Source organism: Strongylocentrotus purpuratus, unplaced genomic scaffold (genome assembly GCF_000002235.5).
Source record: "Strongylocentrotus purpuratus isolate Spur 01 unplaced genomic scaffold, Spur_5.0 spur5_scaffold_1, whole genome shotgun sequence".
Classification (NCBI taxonomy): Eukaryota; Metazoa; Echinodermata; class Echinoidea; order Camarodonta; family Strongylocentrotidae; genus Strongylocentrotus; species Strongylocentrotus purpuratus.
Genome location: NW_022145594.1, coordinates 3,785,054 through 3,803,638, shown reverse-complemented (window position 1 = coordinate 3,803,638; position 18,585 = coordinate 3,785,054). Strand labels below are relative to the sequence as shown.

Sequence of the window (18,585 nt, the reverse complement as noted above, 5' to 3'; positions counted from 1 at the left end):
GTATAGACGATTTTTATACCCTGTTTGACCATGAATGGCGACCGTCATACCCGTTTGAAAGCATTGATTTGATGCAAGAACTGTGTATCACTGAGTAAAGTATTCTATAGTATTCTAGTATTCTAGTATTCAGCTAATGAGCTAGGTTATGTTTTTAAACGACCCGGGACCGTCTGATTTTCTTGTGAAAACTTTACTTTGACAATTGATTATCGACATTCAGCATACAACTATACATGGCCAGAATAATCACAATCTAAGCTCAGGTTTCATACCTCTATAATCACGAAACTATATTGAAATCAGGGCAATAAGAGCAATTTCAAAGTGTTATCGAATGTCGAGTCTACTCTATGTAGCCCAGCTCAGCTCACACACAGTCACAGTTCCGACAGTGCACGGCAGCAGTGCATGTGGCGCAATGCGCTGTCCGTGTGTGGACTCGAGCCTCAAGACAGCCAGCTTGCAACTGAACTGTAAGTTACGATGGATTCCTTGTGAAAACTTTACTTTGAAGAATGATTATCAAAATTCAGTAAACATGGACGGGATAATCACAAAGTTAGCCCTGCTTTCATACCTCTAATTCACGTTAACTATATACAAATGACAAATCACGGCAATCATAGAATGAAAGTCGCAAACCGACTGTACGTGTGACATGAGCGTAAAATCATCGCATACACGTACAGGCATAGGCCGTCTGGCGTACAAAGCATACCCTATAGCAAGATCCATAACACGGGTAAGCCCAGCCCGTCAGAGCGTAGATTTACTACATCTCATCAACCGGGTGAGTCATCGGTTAATGTGTATTTCTCTGACACGCTACAAAGCATATCCTATAGTAAGAGGTCTAACTCGGGGTACGCCCCACCGTTTTACGATGAGATTGGCTACACCCGTTGATGCGAGTGGATTCTCGTCTATTATGTGTCTCTTCGTCTCTCTTTGATAATTAGACAAAGGGCGGGAGCACGCCTTGTCAACTCGCTCTCGCGGGTTCGTCGCCTCCTTGCAATCCACGACGCCCGCCGTGCTTTCGTCCGCCCGTCCTCCCCGAAACCCCGAAACCGCGTTTAACAGCATTGACGTCGATCGCGGGGTCGACGTGGCACGCGGGTTACGGGAGACAGACCTCGCGGAATTGTGCCGCCCTCCCCGCGCCACGGCGGAGGCGGGCGGGGTCGGGGAAAGACGTTTTTTGAGGAACCGTTTTGTACCCGTTTGGACCCCCCGCGGCGATTAGTGGTATTAGTAATATTTTTCTACTGTGAAGTGCTTCTAAAGAAACCAACAAAGGGTTTGTGCAGTTCCATCTGGTATTCGTGTGCATCACGTCGTCAGGTTTAATAACGAAGTTTCGCAAAAAGATTGCGGAAGCTAACAAATAATTTTCACCTTCATCATCAAAGCTTATACTTTCTAACTAAGTCTTTAATAACCATCCTTAATATACTTAATATTATACGTTTAGTACGTCACAATATAAAAGTACGTGGAAAATATATGAAAAGAGAGAGAAAGAAACTATGATATTGAAATTTACAGTGAGTTGTATATAATATAATCAATGTTTATAATTGTTTAATTTTGTTTGTATTATTTTCATATCACCCCCTGCTGTTGAAATTATAAACTCGTTAACAAAAACATGGTTTACATTACAAGTAATACAACATGTTTTGGTTAATGATCATGGAGGTTTATGTCTATGACCTTTCTCAACTATCCAGGGAATAGATAAATAACATAAAATATTATTTAAACAAATTACTGGGTTTAGTTTGTTTTCGCTTCTGACGTCCTTCGCCAACTGCGGGACGCTTCATCATGACGGGCCTTAGGCAGGTTAACAAAGAAAAGTTTTTATCCAAGACGGTGGATTTCATGCCTGATTTCCCACCAGGAGACATGTCTTCAGGTAGGACTTGCATTTCATGGCTGGAAGATTGTTTAGAAGGTTGAATGCTACTCAAATTAGTCATATTACCACCAGCATGAAGTTCTTCAGAGGCCACGTCTTCAGAAGCCACATCAGAAGCATTCAAGTTCTCTCTACTGCGCTCCGGTGATTGGTCAGGATGTTGGCTCTTACTTCCATCTGTCAAGTCCTGGTGCTTGGAAGCCATGTCTCCTGTATGAAAGGAGTACAACAATAAATTATTTCAAAGGAAATCAGATTTTTTAAAAGCTTTGGTATGTAGGTCCAGGAATGTTGATAAATCCAGATTAAGTGAAGCAATTTTATGCTCATTTACTGGTAAATTGTTACTGTTTTCCTATACTAGTGTACTTTGGAAAAACTATGTGTCTCTGACAATATTTTGCATCTAACATGATTTATTTAAAACACTTTTGCCAATTAATTACTGAATGCTCATTTTCATCTCATTTCAAGGGCTAATTCTCTCTCTTTCTCTCTCTCTCTCTATTTATACTGTATATAATCATTCTCACTTATTAATTGATTCATCTGTCAGAATCATATAGTACAATCACAACTACAATTTAATGAAAGAAATCTACAAAATAAATGTATGCAGAGAAAATTTTATTACTAACAAGAATAAACAATAATAACTGTACAAAATATTCATATAATCAAAGCCAAATTAAGTAATATCTTTCTTTTACAAAAATGAATATTCATTATTTACAAACATTAGTACAAATAATGAAATACATGTCTATGATTCATATACAATCCATTTGTGTAAGGCAATAGCAAAACCATGTCATGAAACTGGAAAATTTTATCCCCTTTTAACCATATGCCCAAATCTGGACATTTTCAAATATTTACGAATATAAATATAAACAAATAATGAAAAACATATGACAATACATATACATTGTACAATTGATAGAGTCAGCCAAAAGCAATACCGTGTCTTGAAAACCGGACATTTTTATCCCCTTTTGACCAAATGCCAAAACCGGAAATTTTTATCCCCTTTGACCAATTGCCGAAACCGGAAATTTTTATCCCCTTTGACCATATACCAAAACCGGAAAATTTTATCCCCTTTGATCCAAATGCCTAAACCGGAAAATTTTATCCCCTTTGATCCAAATGCCTAAACCGGAAATTTTTATCCCCTTTGACCAAATACCAAAACCGGAAATTTTTATCCCCTTTGACCAAAGTGCCAAACCTGAAAATTTTATCCCCTTTGACCCAAATGCCTAAACCGGAAATTTTTTATCCCCTCTGACCATATACACTGTCGCTCATAAAGGTGGAATATTTTAGTAAACAAATCTTCTGGACGGTCATGCATTATGGCTCAAGGCATGGGCACACAGAAGATTTTTTATGTTGGGAACCGGGGTACAATGCAATAAATTATTGAAAATTTATTGCATTTTCTGTTTTTTTTTTAAATTTATGGAAACTGCCCCCTACCCTAGCCCCCGCTGCGTACAGTCATGGTTCAGTGACAAAGCAATGGCCTCGTAACTGTGAGGCCCCAGGATCAAAACCGTGTCGATGTGCTATATCAGTGCCCTTTTGTGGGGCATTAATCCTCATTACTGTCATTTATGACTTAAGGGCATAGGTCCCCTAGTTGATAAGCATAGAAGCATACACATGCTTTAGCAGTCACGCAAAACACACATTGGCAAATTATTATTCAATAAAATCTGAGAATGTATACTATTATCTAGATCTACTATTTTTAAATTATTCTTAAAATAATTCCATAAACTGGGGGATAAAAAAGAATATTCCACCTTTATGAGCGACAGTGTACCAAAACCGGAAATTTTTATCCCATTTGACCCAAATGCCAAAACCGGAAATTTTTATCCCCTTTGACCAAAGTGCCAAAACCGGAAAATTTTATCCCCTTTGACCCAAATGCCTAAACCGGAAATTTTTGTCCCCTTTGACCAAAGTGCCAAAACCGGAAATTTTTATCCCCTTTGACCCAAATGCCTAAACCGGAAATTTTTGTCCCCTTTGACCAAAGTGCCAAAACCGGAAATTTTTATCCCCTTTGATCCAAATGCCTAAACCGGAAATTTTTATCCCCTTTGACCAAATACCAAAACCGGAAATTTTTATCCCCTTTGACCAAAGTGCCAAAACCTGAAAATTTTATCCCCTTAGACCCAAATGCCTAAACCGGAAATTTTTTATCCCCTTTGACCCAAATGCCAAAACTGGAAATTTTTATCCCCTTTGACCAAATACCAAAACCGGACATTTTGATCCCCTTTGACCAAATGCCAAAACCGGAAATTTTTATCCCCTTTGACCAAAGTGCCAAAACCGGAAAATTTTATCCCCTTTGACCCAAATGCCAAAACCGGAAATTTTTATCCCCTTTGACCAAAGTGCCAAAACCAGAAATTTTTATCCCCTTTGACCATATACCAAAACCGGAAATTTTTATCCCCTTTGACCAAAGTGCCAAAACTGGAAATTTGTATCCCCTTTGACCAAATGCCAAACCGGAAATTTTTATTCCCTTTGACCCAAATATCAAACCGGAAAATTTTATCCCCTTTGACCCAAATATCAAACCGGAAAATTTTATCCCCTTTGACCAAATGCCAAACTTGAAATTTGTTATCCCCGTTGACCAAATGTCAAACCGGAGTTTCTTATCCCCTTTGACCCAAATATCAAACCAGAAAATTTTATCCCCTTTGACCAAATGCCAAACTTGAAATTTGTATCCACTTTGACTGAAAGCCTAACTGAAATTTGTATCCCCTTTGACCAAATGTCAAACCGGAAATTTTTATCCCCTTTGACCAAATGTCAAATCCATTGAATTTAACCCAGGCCAATTTAATGACCCTTCACCAAATGCTCAAATCTGGTATCATTCATTATTTACGAAAATAGATAAACCTTATACAAATAAGACGTACATAATTATGTACAACTAGAATTTAATTCGTCACGAAGACGAATAAGGTGGTCTGTCTAAGTCTTATGATAGATTTGAGAATGGGAGAAGTTATATAGACATGTAAACAATGATGATCATGATGAACATGGTGATGATCATGATAGTAAAGGTGATGATGATGATGATGATAATGATAATGTTATATGACGATAAAAACGATAATGTTAATGATGATGATGAGCATAAGCATGATCCTGACAACTGATTAAAAAAATGAGGAAATATTTAGATAGCAAATAGTCTCAGCTACAACATACTAAAATTTGGGAGAAAACTGTTGAATAACAACCGAGATACTGGTCAAAACACCTTGTCATGCAGATTCATGTTTTGAAAAAAGTGACCTCCCATAGACATAACACGCAAATATAACAAATTATGCATTGTCGTCTTTAATCGAATATTTAAGTATGATGACGTCATTTAAATAAAAAATAAATGAAATATTTGTGATAGAGAATTATCTCAGCTACAACATATCAAAATCTGGAAGAAAATCGATCACCGATAAGTGAGATAATCTCAATTAAACAAAGACAAAAATGACGTCATCAACAAAATACATTTTTTTGAGTTTAGATGCCAATATTAAGACTTTGTTTCACTTTGTACGAGTCAGGGTGGTATGAAATCATATCTCCAACTCATGTTTTTTCCAACCATGATATAAAAATTGGGGGTCAATGGACTATCTGAAGAGCTATTTCGTTTTTTAAAATGGCATGTTTTTGATCAAATTTGCATTATATTGCCCATAGCAGCACGCGCGGATTTTGAACTTTGACGCGCGCTCACGGCCTTATGAAAGGTCAAGAGTGACTGAAATTAATGTAAATTGTCAATTCCGTTTAGAGGAATCCAAATCATGTAAACATTTTGAATTTAACCTTTTCCGCGCGCTGTGAGCGCGCACACCGCGCGCGGGGACACGAACGGACGGAAAATGTTGAAATGCTTAAAATGACCTGATTCTTACTCTCGTTTAATAGTTAAGTGATTTTGAGCAATTTTAAATTTTGACGCGCACGTACGCGCGCGTCATGACCTTTAGGTGACCTTTGATGACATGACCTGTTGACCCTTGACCTGAAGTATGTGTTATATTAATATAAATGACCTTTGATGACGCGTCATGAAGATATGATGGATAATGTGATTTCACAAAATGGCGCCTGGATGACGTCACGATAATTTGATGACCTTGAAAATGTTCCTGTCACGTCTCATAATGATGACCTATGACTGTGCCGAAATTGAACGACTTCGACTGAACTGATCTTGAGTTATCCTCTGAACAAAAAAGGGGGGAGAAATAAATAAAAATAAAGAATAAATAAAGAAAGAAAATTCTGACGAAAACAATAGGTGATCTGTTTTCAACAGACCACCTAATAAACGTACTAAATGATTCCAATTGCATTAGCCAATAGCAAAACCACATGGTAAAATGAGAACAGGTTATACTATCTGATTTTACAGATAGCTAAAGTGCTTAACCCATACATAAAACATGTCAATTCATTCCTTCTTTAACCCAAAACTAAACTTTTTCACAAAAGTGATAAATATTGTTCATCTTGGTTAAAAGCTCAACTCAATCATGAGTTTGGTAAATAGCATCCCTTGTTTTCATCCCTGAAATATATGGTTGTCCAAATAAAGTTGATGAAAATACCATTTGAAAGCTTCCTGCATCCTAGTACTCTTTGTACAATATTGTCTTAATTCTTTCCTTTTTTAAAATATCCATACACCAAAAAAGTTTGAATTCATTAAGTACTGCGAATGAATAGAATTACACACCAAATACCGTGAATGATGTGGAGTCAAGCAGGGTGGGTACATGCATGGCAATGGAAATCACACAAGAGAAGCATGCAAAACAAAAGCTTCACATAGTTTGAGCTGAATCAATAACATTTCAATAAATGAAGAATTTCATCGCAAGATGCAATAACCTAGTCTCCAAATATTTTCAACTTTATATATCGACAAGATGAATGCAACTGTATTGCGTCTGCTACATACCTCTGCCTAAATTCAGTTAATTTCATGGCTCAAGCTGTTCTTGAAATAATGTGATAACCAGAATTAAAGCCTACAATTAAAATTTGAATTTAATTTTAATTACCTTTGACCAACAAGCCGAAAGGTCTGATCACTTTATTATCCTCTTATTAGTCATGCAAACAAAATAGTTGAGATATGGTGATACCAAGCTTAACAAATGTTTAATTTCATGCATATTGACTTATATGACCTTTGACCTACTAAACCTACTCACTATGGTGATGCCTAGTAGTACCAAGATTGAAATTCACAGCTGTAACAGTTGAGATATACAGTCAGACCGCTGCACATCACTAATGAGCATATCATGCGTAAGTAATTATCATGCGCCTCAAAACAGCAAGAAGAATAATATCCTCAAATGAGAAGCTACGATATCGTGAGAGAATATTGCAAGGAATGGCGTAGACTCAAATTTCTCGCGCATGCACAGTTCTTGAACAGCCACGTTTGCATAAGTTGATCTCCAGAAAAATTTCCTTTCAAATGATGAAATGTTAATACATTTCCGCTAAATTTACGCTTGTACAGCACTGAGTCTAATTTTGAAAAGTTTTTGTTCCTAGTTTTGTAACTAGATTTTCTTTCCGTGAACCTGACCCGTTCGAAAAAAGAAAATATATTTTGATGTTGATACGTGTTCATCAATGTCTGAAATTGCCAAATCAGTTGTCTAATTTGAGGTTCCCCAACAGAAAATTAGTGAAGTCTGCATGCTTCCAAAATTCACATGAAAATCATGTTTTCACCAGAAATTGATACTCAAAGTTTGGTAAATTGGCACAAAATGGTCTAAAACGCATGCAAAATGGTCCTCCTCATCAGTGAAGTTGTGTAATTTTGTAACCCAAATTTGTATGGGCGGGCGCGTACTATTCTTCAACTGGTAATTTCTTGAAACGAACACTACATTTTTTCAATTTCAAACGTATCACTATGTCCATGGTCAATCTTTGTAATCGATAAATACCGATCTAATAAAATGAAATGGGGTTGAAATAGCGCCATTATTCGCGCCTAGAAAACAGAACTCGTAATCATACGTTCGTACATTTTTGACGAATGGTAGTTCGGTAGGTGATCAGAAATGTTTGTATTCATATATCTTCTTAATGTTGAATTTTTTTTTTAATAAATGAATTTGACGCGTTCGAATCGCTACACTCTATACCGATTCCTAACAATGTCCAAAATAAAAATGAATTAAAACTGTTGTAAACAGTTGGAGAATAAACAGCGTTTTACTGAACCACCTCTGTGGACATATTGCATTTTGCTTATATCTTAAGAATCCATGCCCCTGACAAACACTGTCCGTTATCCTGAAATCAAACTATGTATTTATCCCTTAATTCCTTGAGCTCTGCTTGCATTTCACCTGATAGTTTAGATGTTCTTGTAAGTTCAAATGGGGCAGTGATGACAGCAGACTCCGGGACCCACTCTATAACCACGCTTGTTGCTCTCCTGATGTTGAAATTGTGAGTGGGTCCCACTGTGATGTGGCAGTACCAGTGTACCAATGTACATGTAGCTCTCCTGGTATGGTGTCTACTACTCTGCCAATCTGGGGCCATTCGTGGTGGTATTTGTCCAGATAGAACGCCCTCATGTTTCCCTCTGATGTCAGAACGGATTTTGTTTTTTTCTTTTTTTGGCCGATGTAGACCTGGAATAGTTGAGAGGCAAAGGGTATCATATGAAATTATTAACAAATTTCTTTTCTATTCAAAATTGCACACAGTCCAAATAATAGTTAAGTCTTGGCAGCATTACATTATTAGATTATTAATGACAATTCACCACTTTTAATTACCTTATGTTAATGATGTTCTATCTATTCACTCCTCATGGACATATTTTTATCAGCAGATCTGAGATAGTACTATTGTGGGGGAGGATCATTAAGAATAAGTAAATTTCAATTTATTTATAAACAATTAATGTCTGCCACGACTACTTTGTAACAGTCCTTTTTTATAACACTACTATTTTTGAATTTCACAAGGCATATTACATGGGGAGATTGGTCAACATATTGATGATAGGATTTGCTAAATTACCCTTAACAAAAACCTCAGCATTGTATATCATCACTCCATGCAATAAATTCATGGTGAATGGTCTTACACTATCAGGACAATGTAAAATATAATGCTATTATTAAAATCGAAAGAAATGGAACGGTGGAGACATAAAAAGATATCTGCTTTAAACTCACTTGACATGGAACTTCCTCTTCTACCTCTGATTGATATGTGCTTGAAGACCCAGAGAGTTGTAGGCAGAGCTCATTCTCATGTTCTTCGGTGAGCAGAAGATCCATCAATGGCCAGTGACAGTAGAATTCTGCTTCACCTTCATACAACAACAAAAACACAAACAAAATATATAAACCATTTTGTCTCTTTAATATCAACTTTAAAAATAAAATCATCTAGATTTACAGTATTTACACTGAATTATTGTAACATTCAGTTAACTAAGTTGACAAGATAGCATCACCACCATCTGCTGCAATTGAAAAACTTAGTAAAGACACAAGTGAATGTGTCAGTAAAACAGAATTTAAATTATAACTTTTAAGTATCGGAGGAAAATTAATAATAAAAAAGAGAATTTCATTACCTCTACATATTCATAATTTTATTTATCTTTAATGGCATTTTTCATTCAAAAGGTCAGTACTTTCACAATTTTATAACAATTGCCATTTTCAGGGCAAGGAATTTAAATTGAAAGAAAAATGTGTCAAAACACTATACACGCAATAAGGAGGATGAGGGTCTCTGCTTGGTGCATAGGTCCTTTGACAAGGCCTTCAATCTACAGTTGTCTTTATTGACCCAGGTGTTGCATTGGCGGTTTCATTCCTTGAAATGTACCATGCGCTGATAACAGCGGCTAGAGCTGGACATAAATCTAGGGGAATGTAATAAACCACTTTGGAAGTGCGTGTAGGGCTATATACTGTGGTGTGAGCTATTCAAACATGATGTCATTATCATTGTATGACCCTTTCCCAATGGGAATAGGATGAAAAATGGACATGAGAGAATTATTTCTTACAGAAACCTAACATCGTCTATTTAAATATTCCTTTTGAAACATAGATTACCTTAAATCAATACATGTAAATTCAAAATTAATCTTTCAAGTACCTCTGTCTTCTAAATGAAGCTGGTCGAGTGTTGACCTCCAAGTTTCCATTGCCTCAGCTGTCAAGAATGGCTTCATCTTCATAATTTGTTTGCCAAGACGAGGAAGATCCACCTTCTGGAAGTTTGGCGTGATGATGGTTGGTATTCCATCTGGGTGGTGAGTCAGGAGATGAGGGGAACCGCATGGAGAAATCCATTCAGGGGAGGATGACCACATCTTTGTTGATATGAGTGCACGACCATCTAGACCCTTTGTGATCCGGAAGACATGAGGTCTGCTATGCTGGCTGATGTCCTCAAGGCATGGACCAAGCCACTCCTTGCTGCTGTATATTGGCTGCAACCTCTCTGCTGTTGTCACTCCCTTGTTGAAGGATTTGGGGATTGTGTCGAGCAGTGCATCCAGAGTTGGGACGTTGGTTTTCTTAAGCCTTGTTGATACACGTGAAAAAATTGATCAATATCCTCATGGGTATGACCCACCATTAGGAAACTCACCTTCACCTGATTGCAAAAAGAAAATAGATATATGTCATTAGGTTTTGTTTTTTTAAACCAAATTTTTCCACATTTTCCAATGGCTCAATGAGTGCATGCTTGTGCAAGGGACTGTATTGGAGATCAAAACTGACAAACATAAAATTACCCAATATTAATGCTTATCTCAGGAAAAATTGTCCTTTCTCTTCAGAGTAAGTGTTAATTAGCTCACATCATAGTGCAAAATTTTGTATCTGTTGATAGAGCCATTTATTGGAAATTGCTTTCAAATTTGGTGAGCCTTAACATTGGGCAAGATGTATGACATAAATTGGCTTTCCAAAAAAGTTTTTTATAAGGAGAGTTTCTTTTTCCCTTTAAGATTCTGAAATCTGACAAAATTGATTTGAGCCTAGGTGTAACAACAATTAATTGGCCTTAAAAGGTAAACAGTGTTGAATAGGGTCAAGGATATGGTCAAAATGTCCTTTCCTTTTTGCATCTAGTAGGTCCCATACCAAATTGAGTGTTCCTTCAATGAGATTGAAAACCATGGCCGAGTATGGCCGTTTCCTGGCTTGCATGATCTGCCTCAATGTTTGTTTAGAACAAGCACAGCCTTGATGCTGATGAGAAAATATCAAGCCCAGTTTATGTAAAATCCTGTATTTGCTTCCAACACATATGTAAGATGTGTAATGTGTAAAGAAGTACAGTATATATATATTATTTTTTAAAATTATTATTATTATTATTATTTTTTATTTTTTTAATAAAAAAAAAAAATTATTATTATTATTATTATTATTATTATTTATTTTTTATTTATTTATTTATTCATTTTTTTTTTTTTGGGGGGGGGCGGTGGTGGGGGGTAACCTCATTGTCCTCTTCGCATACTGTAAGATTGAGGACAACTTAGGTAACCCCCAATCACCACCCACCCTATCAAGCTATCAATGAATGATTGGTATTACTTTGATATTTCTGTTGTTTACCTTTTTGAAGACTTCGAGCTCTACAAGAAGGCTCAGGAAGGCAAAAACGTATTTGTTTTTGTTTTCTCGGCCACAATTATCTAGCTGGAGGTACAGGACTTTGGGCAAGTTGGAGGCATATTTTTGGAGTATCCTCAGGAGGACTATAGTGAGGTTGGGATCATGGGGAAATTCGTTCAAATCGATGAACGCATGTTGGCCACGACCATGGACTATACCCCCGGTGACATGCGTTGGCAATTTCCAGGCCCCATTTGTTGACTTTGCCTCCTGCACAAAGTGTGGTATTGATGTAGACTTCTGGTCCATCCCATCTATGATCACTGGATCAGTGAACCCACTGCCACCAAAAGTAGGCAAAATATGCGTATTTAATTGCACAGTTCAGAGGCCTCAAATTAATAATAATCATACGTATCACAACTCGAACTCGAAAAAAAGCATACCTTCATCTTGGACATCCGCCTTAATACGTTTCAATTCTGCTATGCTCTCTTCTGAGAATGTCATCCCTAGCCTGTATCATCATCAAGATCATCAAGATCACCTGGAGGAAATTGAATAACCTTAAGTATAAGACTGAAATGATATCCAAACAGGGGTATAATCAAATATTAGAGATGATCCATCTCATGAGTATTCCTGTTAGCAACAAATTTACCTATGCAGAAACATTATTTAACAGTTTCTGAGGCAATTCAACCCCATGACCAGAACTCAAGTTAGCATTTCACTTATCAGTAATATTTAGGGTTGACTCCAGAAAATGTCAAATAGTGAACACAATTTTATTCTTGCGAGACACAAACACCCTCTTCTCAGAATAGAAATAAATTGATACTGAAAAGGGATATATTTAGGCAATCTACATTTTGTTGTTTCAGATTTTGCATTGCTTTATACCTTCATTCTCAACTTCCATAGCGTCATCATGTTGACCACCATTGCTGCTAGCTCCTCCTCAATATAACCCCTCTGCATCTTCACTGTCTGGAAGAGGCACTAGACAGAGACCAAAAAAGAAATGTACATATATAGCGGATCATTAATCAAGATAAATTATTTTTCTGGTTCCAAGATTTCTTTTCATCTATTATAACCAGATACCCATAGCATAGCTGATCGATACACATTTGCTGATAGTGAAGTGAATGAACGAAAAAATCAATGAAACAATTAGGTAATATCCAAATTGCCCTTCACCCCCATCTCTTCGCTTTCTCATTTTTCATTTCAAAATGTTTGTAATAGCATCCACAAATTGATCTAGATTACATGCATGTAATGAATTGTGATAACAATATTTTTTTCCAAATACATTTTCACTACACTAGACATCCTCTTCCAAGAAATGTGTCCTCAATGAAAATAATTCAAAGGGGAGGGTTAGGCAATGTTGGTTTTGTTATTGTAGACTTTTTGCATTGATTTATACCTTCATTCTCTACTTCCATAGCTTCATGGTCACCACTACTCCTAGTTCTTCCCAAATGTAACGCCTCTGCATCTTCACTGTCTGAAAGAGGCACTAGACAGGCAAAACAACAAAATAGGAAAACAGTTGAACATTAAATGAGGTTTAATGAATGTGAAGGCTGCTTGATTAAATTTTTCGCCCTCCTATGAGCACATTTATTAATTCAAGTAGCTGACCCACATTTCTGTAGGATAATATTCATATCAAGGACTTATTAATTGATATCCTGAATATTTTACATTATATTCCACATACAAAGAATCTTGCACTACGATTGGTCAAAAGTAAATCATGTGATGAAAGATAGTTTGCCCATCATTGATGGCCTTTAGCCCGAATATTAACTTTCCAAAAATTGGCCAGTTTTCCTTTTTTTCTTCATGTATTTCCCATCCTTCACTTCTTTCTGGTTTATTTTCTCTTTTCCTTCTCCTTTCTCTTTTCTCCTTCTCTCTTTCCTCTTCCCTCTCCGTTTTTTCTGCCGACAGCAATTTTGAGTGGGGGGGGGGGGGGGGGGTAGAGTTAATAAAAAGAAAAAGGAAACCCAGATTCGACTCTCAATATTGTTGCAATCAGTATGCCTAGATCTAATTACAGATACTCACATTGTAGTATATTATGTTTTCTTAAATTTGACATCTTAATCAGTAAAATTTGACCATGGACAGCTGAACAGCAGCATTTTTCCTGATTCGACAATTTGCTTCATAAAAGTAACCAACATACCTTTGGCTCCAGTTTGATTTCCATGAAGTCCTTCTACATCGGAGAAATGTATGCAGGCCACTAAATAGAGACAGAGGAAAAATTACATAGAATAAATTACAACTTCGTGTAAAACAGCAACAACTGCATAGCTGCTAAATATGTGCTTGCGGTGCAGTAAGTGAATTTTCTAAAATTCATGCACCAAAATTAATTTTGACCCCCCTCCCCAAAGATCTTGGCCGATTGCCTCAGAAATTTGCATGCATGTCAAGTGAAGTGTATGTTAATATGGTAATATTTCAATTGTTTCAAAAATTTACTCATTTGCATATTTATGGTAATTTATGCTAATAAGGTCATACAATTTCACATTTTTACCTATTAATAATATATTATTCATATTTAAGCATTCTTTTTCACTACATATATTTGTTAGACCATTTGAAATAATAATACAACAAAAAAATGGGAAGAGCCAGGTTATCGCTTATGTTTTCTTTTGTTTTTTTATAATTTCTCATGTTATTTCATTGTTTTTTTAACTTATGTATTTTATTGTTGTTTTATTTCATTTCTAACTACAATTCAACTATTTTTACACCAAAACAAACACCTAAACTTTAAACAAGACCAAATAACCAATGTTTTATCTCTTTTTAGGATTTTTTTTTTTTCCATATCTTTTGTACACAAATCGCATAAATGAGCGATTTTCAGGCTGACATGCAAAGACAAAAGGTCATGTGACTTTGTAACAATACGTCCAATTTTCAAAAAAATTGTTTCAAAAGATGCGTAAGACTCGAAACAAAAAAGTAATGAAAGGAAAACTTTAAATCTGCTGCGGTTCCGATGTAGTCGCTAAATTATTACAGGGGGGGGGGGGGTCAAATTGAGCCCCCCCCCCCGTTAACATAGGGTTAAGCCCTGCATGCTTTGCAAAAATGGCACTATGGAAATTCCACATATTTGAGGCAGACTTTGACTTTTCAGATGGATGTAAAAGTATAAGATGACCATCCATGCCAAGACATTAATGCTATAGACTGGATTGGACACAGTAATGGTATGAGCAGTACCGAGCAGGAACTTGACCATACAACTTACTTGATAGTATTTTAGTACCCTCCTTATGTCCATCGAGCCCTTCAACATCTGAAAACTGGATTCTGCATTCCTCTTCAGACATATCTGCACCTGCGTGTGAAATAACAGAATAATAATAATACAGAATAAACATACATGTACATGTCTAGGCCTAATCAAAATCAATGAAAAAGTATCCCTTATTGAAGGGTATCATCACCTCATCACTCCATCCATATTTCATTAAAAATCAACCAATGTGTACAGAAAGACTCACTCATAACGTCTTATAACTATTTTCATATGGCTCTGCCTCAATCAATAAACTAAGGGTACTACTTAGCCTACACTCATGTTGATTAGCAAAATAGACATAAATTGTCTCATGAGCCCTCAGAGAATGGTCAGAAGTTCCAATAATCAAGATAGTCACATTGGCAACTATCAGAGGAAATTTGATTCTTGAAATATAGTTCTGGTCATTTTTGCCAGTCTGACAGCAAATTTCCTGAAGTGATCGATTCTTGCAAAACTTCCCATAAATGGGTATTAGACTATAACTGGGTGTAAACCATTTGTATTATGGCAAGGAGTGGTAATAGACCAAATTTGGATACAAAGTGGTTATTATTTAGCCCTTCTTATTAACAGGCTGAATGATAATTGGACAAGATGCAGTATTCTAGCTAGTGAACAAACCAGGTGTGCATGAAGTGATATAATAATAATTCTTATGATTTATAATATCCCAAACTCACTCTGTAGAGTGTTGAAGATGCAGAGTACGATAAAGAAGTGAGAAAAATAAAGAGTAGAAATACAACAGAAGAATTCAATAATCAATGGGAAGCATTGAACAAGTAAGTTTTTGATTGCTTTTGAATAAATCTGAAGAACTGCAATTTCTAATTGGAGCAGGACCACCGTGGGCAAAAGCTCATCGTCCCCCCCCCCCTCCTCCCAATGTTTTTGTAGATTTTGGAACAACAAGAGAATCAGAGTTAGATGAATGTAAAGATCTGACAGGAGTGTATTTGTGAACTAGACTTACATTGTAATACGGAGCAGAACCTTTGACACAATGGAAAACAGAACCAAAAATTATTAAATAAGGCGATCTCTGACTGGCAGCCAGTGAAGTGATTTCAGAGTAGGGGTGAAAGGAGTGCGTTTCTTTAACAGGGTACCGTTGCGTGCTGCAGAATTTTGGAGTTTGGACAACTAGGTTTAATGGTGGATTCCAGTATTTGGTTTGATGGTTTATTTTACATACCGGTAAATGCTATTTTACAGGCTTAGTAAAAGACCAAATGGCACCGGACTAAATGGCAATAAACCATTTGCTGCTGCTAAATGACCGTACAACTTACTTGAAAGTTCTGTAGAACCCTCCTTATGTCCATCAAGCCCTTCTACATCCGAGAACTGGATTATGCATTCATCTTCAGATGTATCAACTGTTGATAAGAAAAGAAAAATAAGTTGCATTTGCTATCCAAAGTGGAATAATGGTTTAGGTGGTTTTACTTTTTCAACCTTTTTTTTTTTGGAGTGGATGATAGGATTCTGGTGCAATTTTCTGTTTTTCACCAAAAAAAATCCAAGTTGGATCATACAAGAGGATTGACAAAAATGAGATTGAAATACATGTTCGCTTTATTTTCATCTAGGAAATGCCAAAACTGTAGAGAGTATATTTGAGAAGCTTTTGAATCAGTCAAGCAGCATTGTTACAATTAAATTAAATCCATAATGGCAATTACAACAAAATAGCCAAGTCCTATAAAAAGTGACATCTAATTACCCATCATTGTGTCATATGTCCAATACCTATTTTTTTTTCACTCTAAATATCCACAAAAAACCTGTTCCAATCCAACTAGATATATATAGACCATTAGAAATTGTAGATACTAATGGTAGATTCTCCATCTACATGTATATAAATTGTATACAGAAAGTGTGAAATTGGTAGTATTTATCAGTAAGATCCAAGTCAAGTTAGACCTATATAAAATATGTACCGGTATGTCTTATTTTCTAAACTTGAAATAAGGGGGATGCTATTTAAAAGTGGCACCGGACTAAATGGCAATAAACCATTTGCTGCTGCTAAATGACCGTACAACTTACTTGAAATTTCTGTAGAACCCTCCTTATGTCCATCAAGCCCTTCTACATCCGAGAACTGGATTATGCATTCATCTGCAGACGTATCAACTGTTGTTTAGAAAAGAAAAATAAGTTGCATTTGCTATCCAAAGTGGAATAATGGTTTAGGGGGTTTTAATTTTTCAGCCTTTTTTTTTTGGAGTGGATGATATGATTCTGGTGCAATTTTCTGTTTTTCACATAGAAAAATCCAAGTTGGATCATACAAGAGGATTGACAAAAATGAGATTGAAATACATGTTCGCTTTAATTTCATCCAGGAATTGCCAAAACTGCAGAAAAATATATTTGAGAAAGCCTTTGAATCAGTCAAGCAGCATTGTTACAATTAAATTAAATCCTTAATGACAATAACATCGACTTTCCTCTTTCTTTTTTTGTATGGCCACAGAGCCACACTGAGAGTTGGCTGAAAATATATGAGAGGAGAAAGACGGAATGGGAATCATCTAGTCTAGAAATCTACTGCTTGGTCTATACATAACTTTTGTGCTCTTTCTCTCTCTCTCTCTCTTTAAAGCTAGATCAAGGTATTAAAGCTAAAAAAATGTTGACAAAACATTTTTACAAGTGTGAAGGAGAAAATAATCTCTAAAAAAATAATCACCATGGCAGCAAGGGTTTTAAAAATATGATTTACAAGTTTAACCTAGATGTAGTATTCTCTGATAAAGAGAAAGATCTCAGCTCTATGTGCATTTGTGCCTACTGCAGAATGCCTACCGGGTATACTGATTCATTTAACTTTAACTGGATGTTAGACATTTCCCATTAAAAAAATAAAAATAAAGCGAAGTCCTATCATAAGTGATATTTACTTACCCTTCATTGTGGCATACATGTATGTCCACTACCTAATTTTCGCTCTAAATATTTAAACCCTGTTACCCCTGCTCCAATCCAACTAGATATATATAGACCATAAGAAATTGTAGATACTAATGGTACATTCTCCATCTACATGTATATAAATTTTATATAGAAAGTGTGAAATTGGTAGTTTTTACCTGTAAGATCCAAGTCAAGTTAGACCTACATGTATATACAATAGGTATGTCTAATTTTCTAAACTTGAAAAAAAGAGGGGGATGCTATTTAACAGGTTAGCTAGGTAAAGAACCAAGTGGCACCGGACTAAATGGCAATAAACCATTTGCTGCTGCTAAATGACCGTACAACTTACTTGAAATTTCTGTAGAACCCTCCTTATGTCCATCAAGCCCTTCTACATCCGAGAACTGGATTATGCATTCCTCTTCAGACGTATCAACTGTTGATTAGAAAAGAGAAACAAGTTGCATTTGCTATCCAAAGTGGAATAATGGATTTGTAGGTGGTTTTACTTTTTCAACATTTGTTTTTTGAGTCAATGATAGAATTCTAGTGCACTATAGCTTTCACCTTTTTTTAAATAGAAAAATCTGAGTTGGATCATACAAGAGGATTGACAAAAGTGAGATTGATAACCCCTGTTCAAATCCAACTAAGGAAGCTATGTATAGGTC

At 36.1% G+C, this 18,585-nt stretch overlaps 1 protein-coding gene and 2 long non-coding RNA genes across 3 annotated transcripts; all 3 read right to left on the bottom strand.

Annotated features, from left to right (window-relative positions):
• Positions 1-8,442: 8,442 nt before the first annotated feature.
• On the bottom strand, positions 8,443-11,964 carry LOC115921018. Its single transcript, XM_030977946.1, has 4 exons — positions 11,638-11,964; positions 10,160-10,663; positions 9,220-9,356; positions 8,443-8,667 (listed from the first exon to the last, which is right to left on the bottom strand). Exons 2-4 carry the CDS (start codon positions 10,374-10,376, stop codon positions 8,443-8,445), a joined length of 579 nt encoding a protein of 192 aa, XP_030833806.1. The 5' UTR covers positions 10,377-10,663; positions 11,638-11,964.
• Positions 11,965-12,153: 189 nt separating this feature from the next.
• On the bottom strand, positions 12,154-13,162 carry LOC115921452. The gene is made up of 3 exons (XR_004062869.1): positions 13,073-13,162; positions 12,541-12,639; positions 12,154-12,184 (listed from the first exon to the last, which is right to left on the bottom strand). It is a non-coding gene; the product is annotated as an uncharacterized LOC115921452 (long non-coding RNA).
• A 678-nt stretch (positions 13,163-13,840) lies between these two features.
• Positions 13,841-17,271, bottom strand: LOC105445627. Its single transcript, XR_004062573.1, has 4 exons — positions 17,042-17,271; positions 16,279-16,365; positions 14,930-15,019; positions 13,841-13,900 (listed from the first exon to the last, which is right to left on the bottom strand). It is a non-coding gene; the product is annotated as an uncharacterized LOC105445627 (long non-coding RNA).
• Positions 17,272-18,585: the final 1,314 nt, after the last annotated feature.

Coding starts and splice junctions, on each gene's coding strand:
- LOC115921018 (XM_030977946.1), bottom strand. CDS start 10,376: ATGTGGTCATCCTCCCCTGAATGGATTTCTCCATGCGGTTCCCCTCAT. Junction 9,357..10,159: donor GCTTCATTTAGAAGACAGAG/GTACTTGAAAGA, acceptor TGTTGTATGAAG/GTGAAGCAGAATTCTACTGT. Junction 8,668..9,219: donor AAGAGGAAGTTCCATGTCAA/GTGAGTTTAAAG, acceptor CAACTATTCCAG/GTCTACATCGGCCAAAAAAA.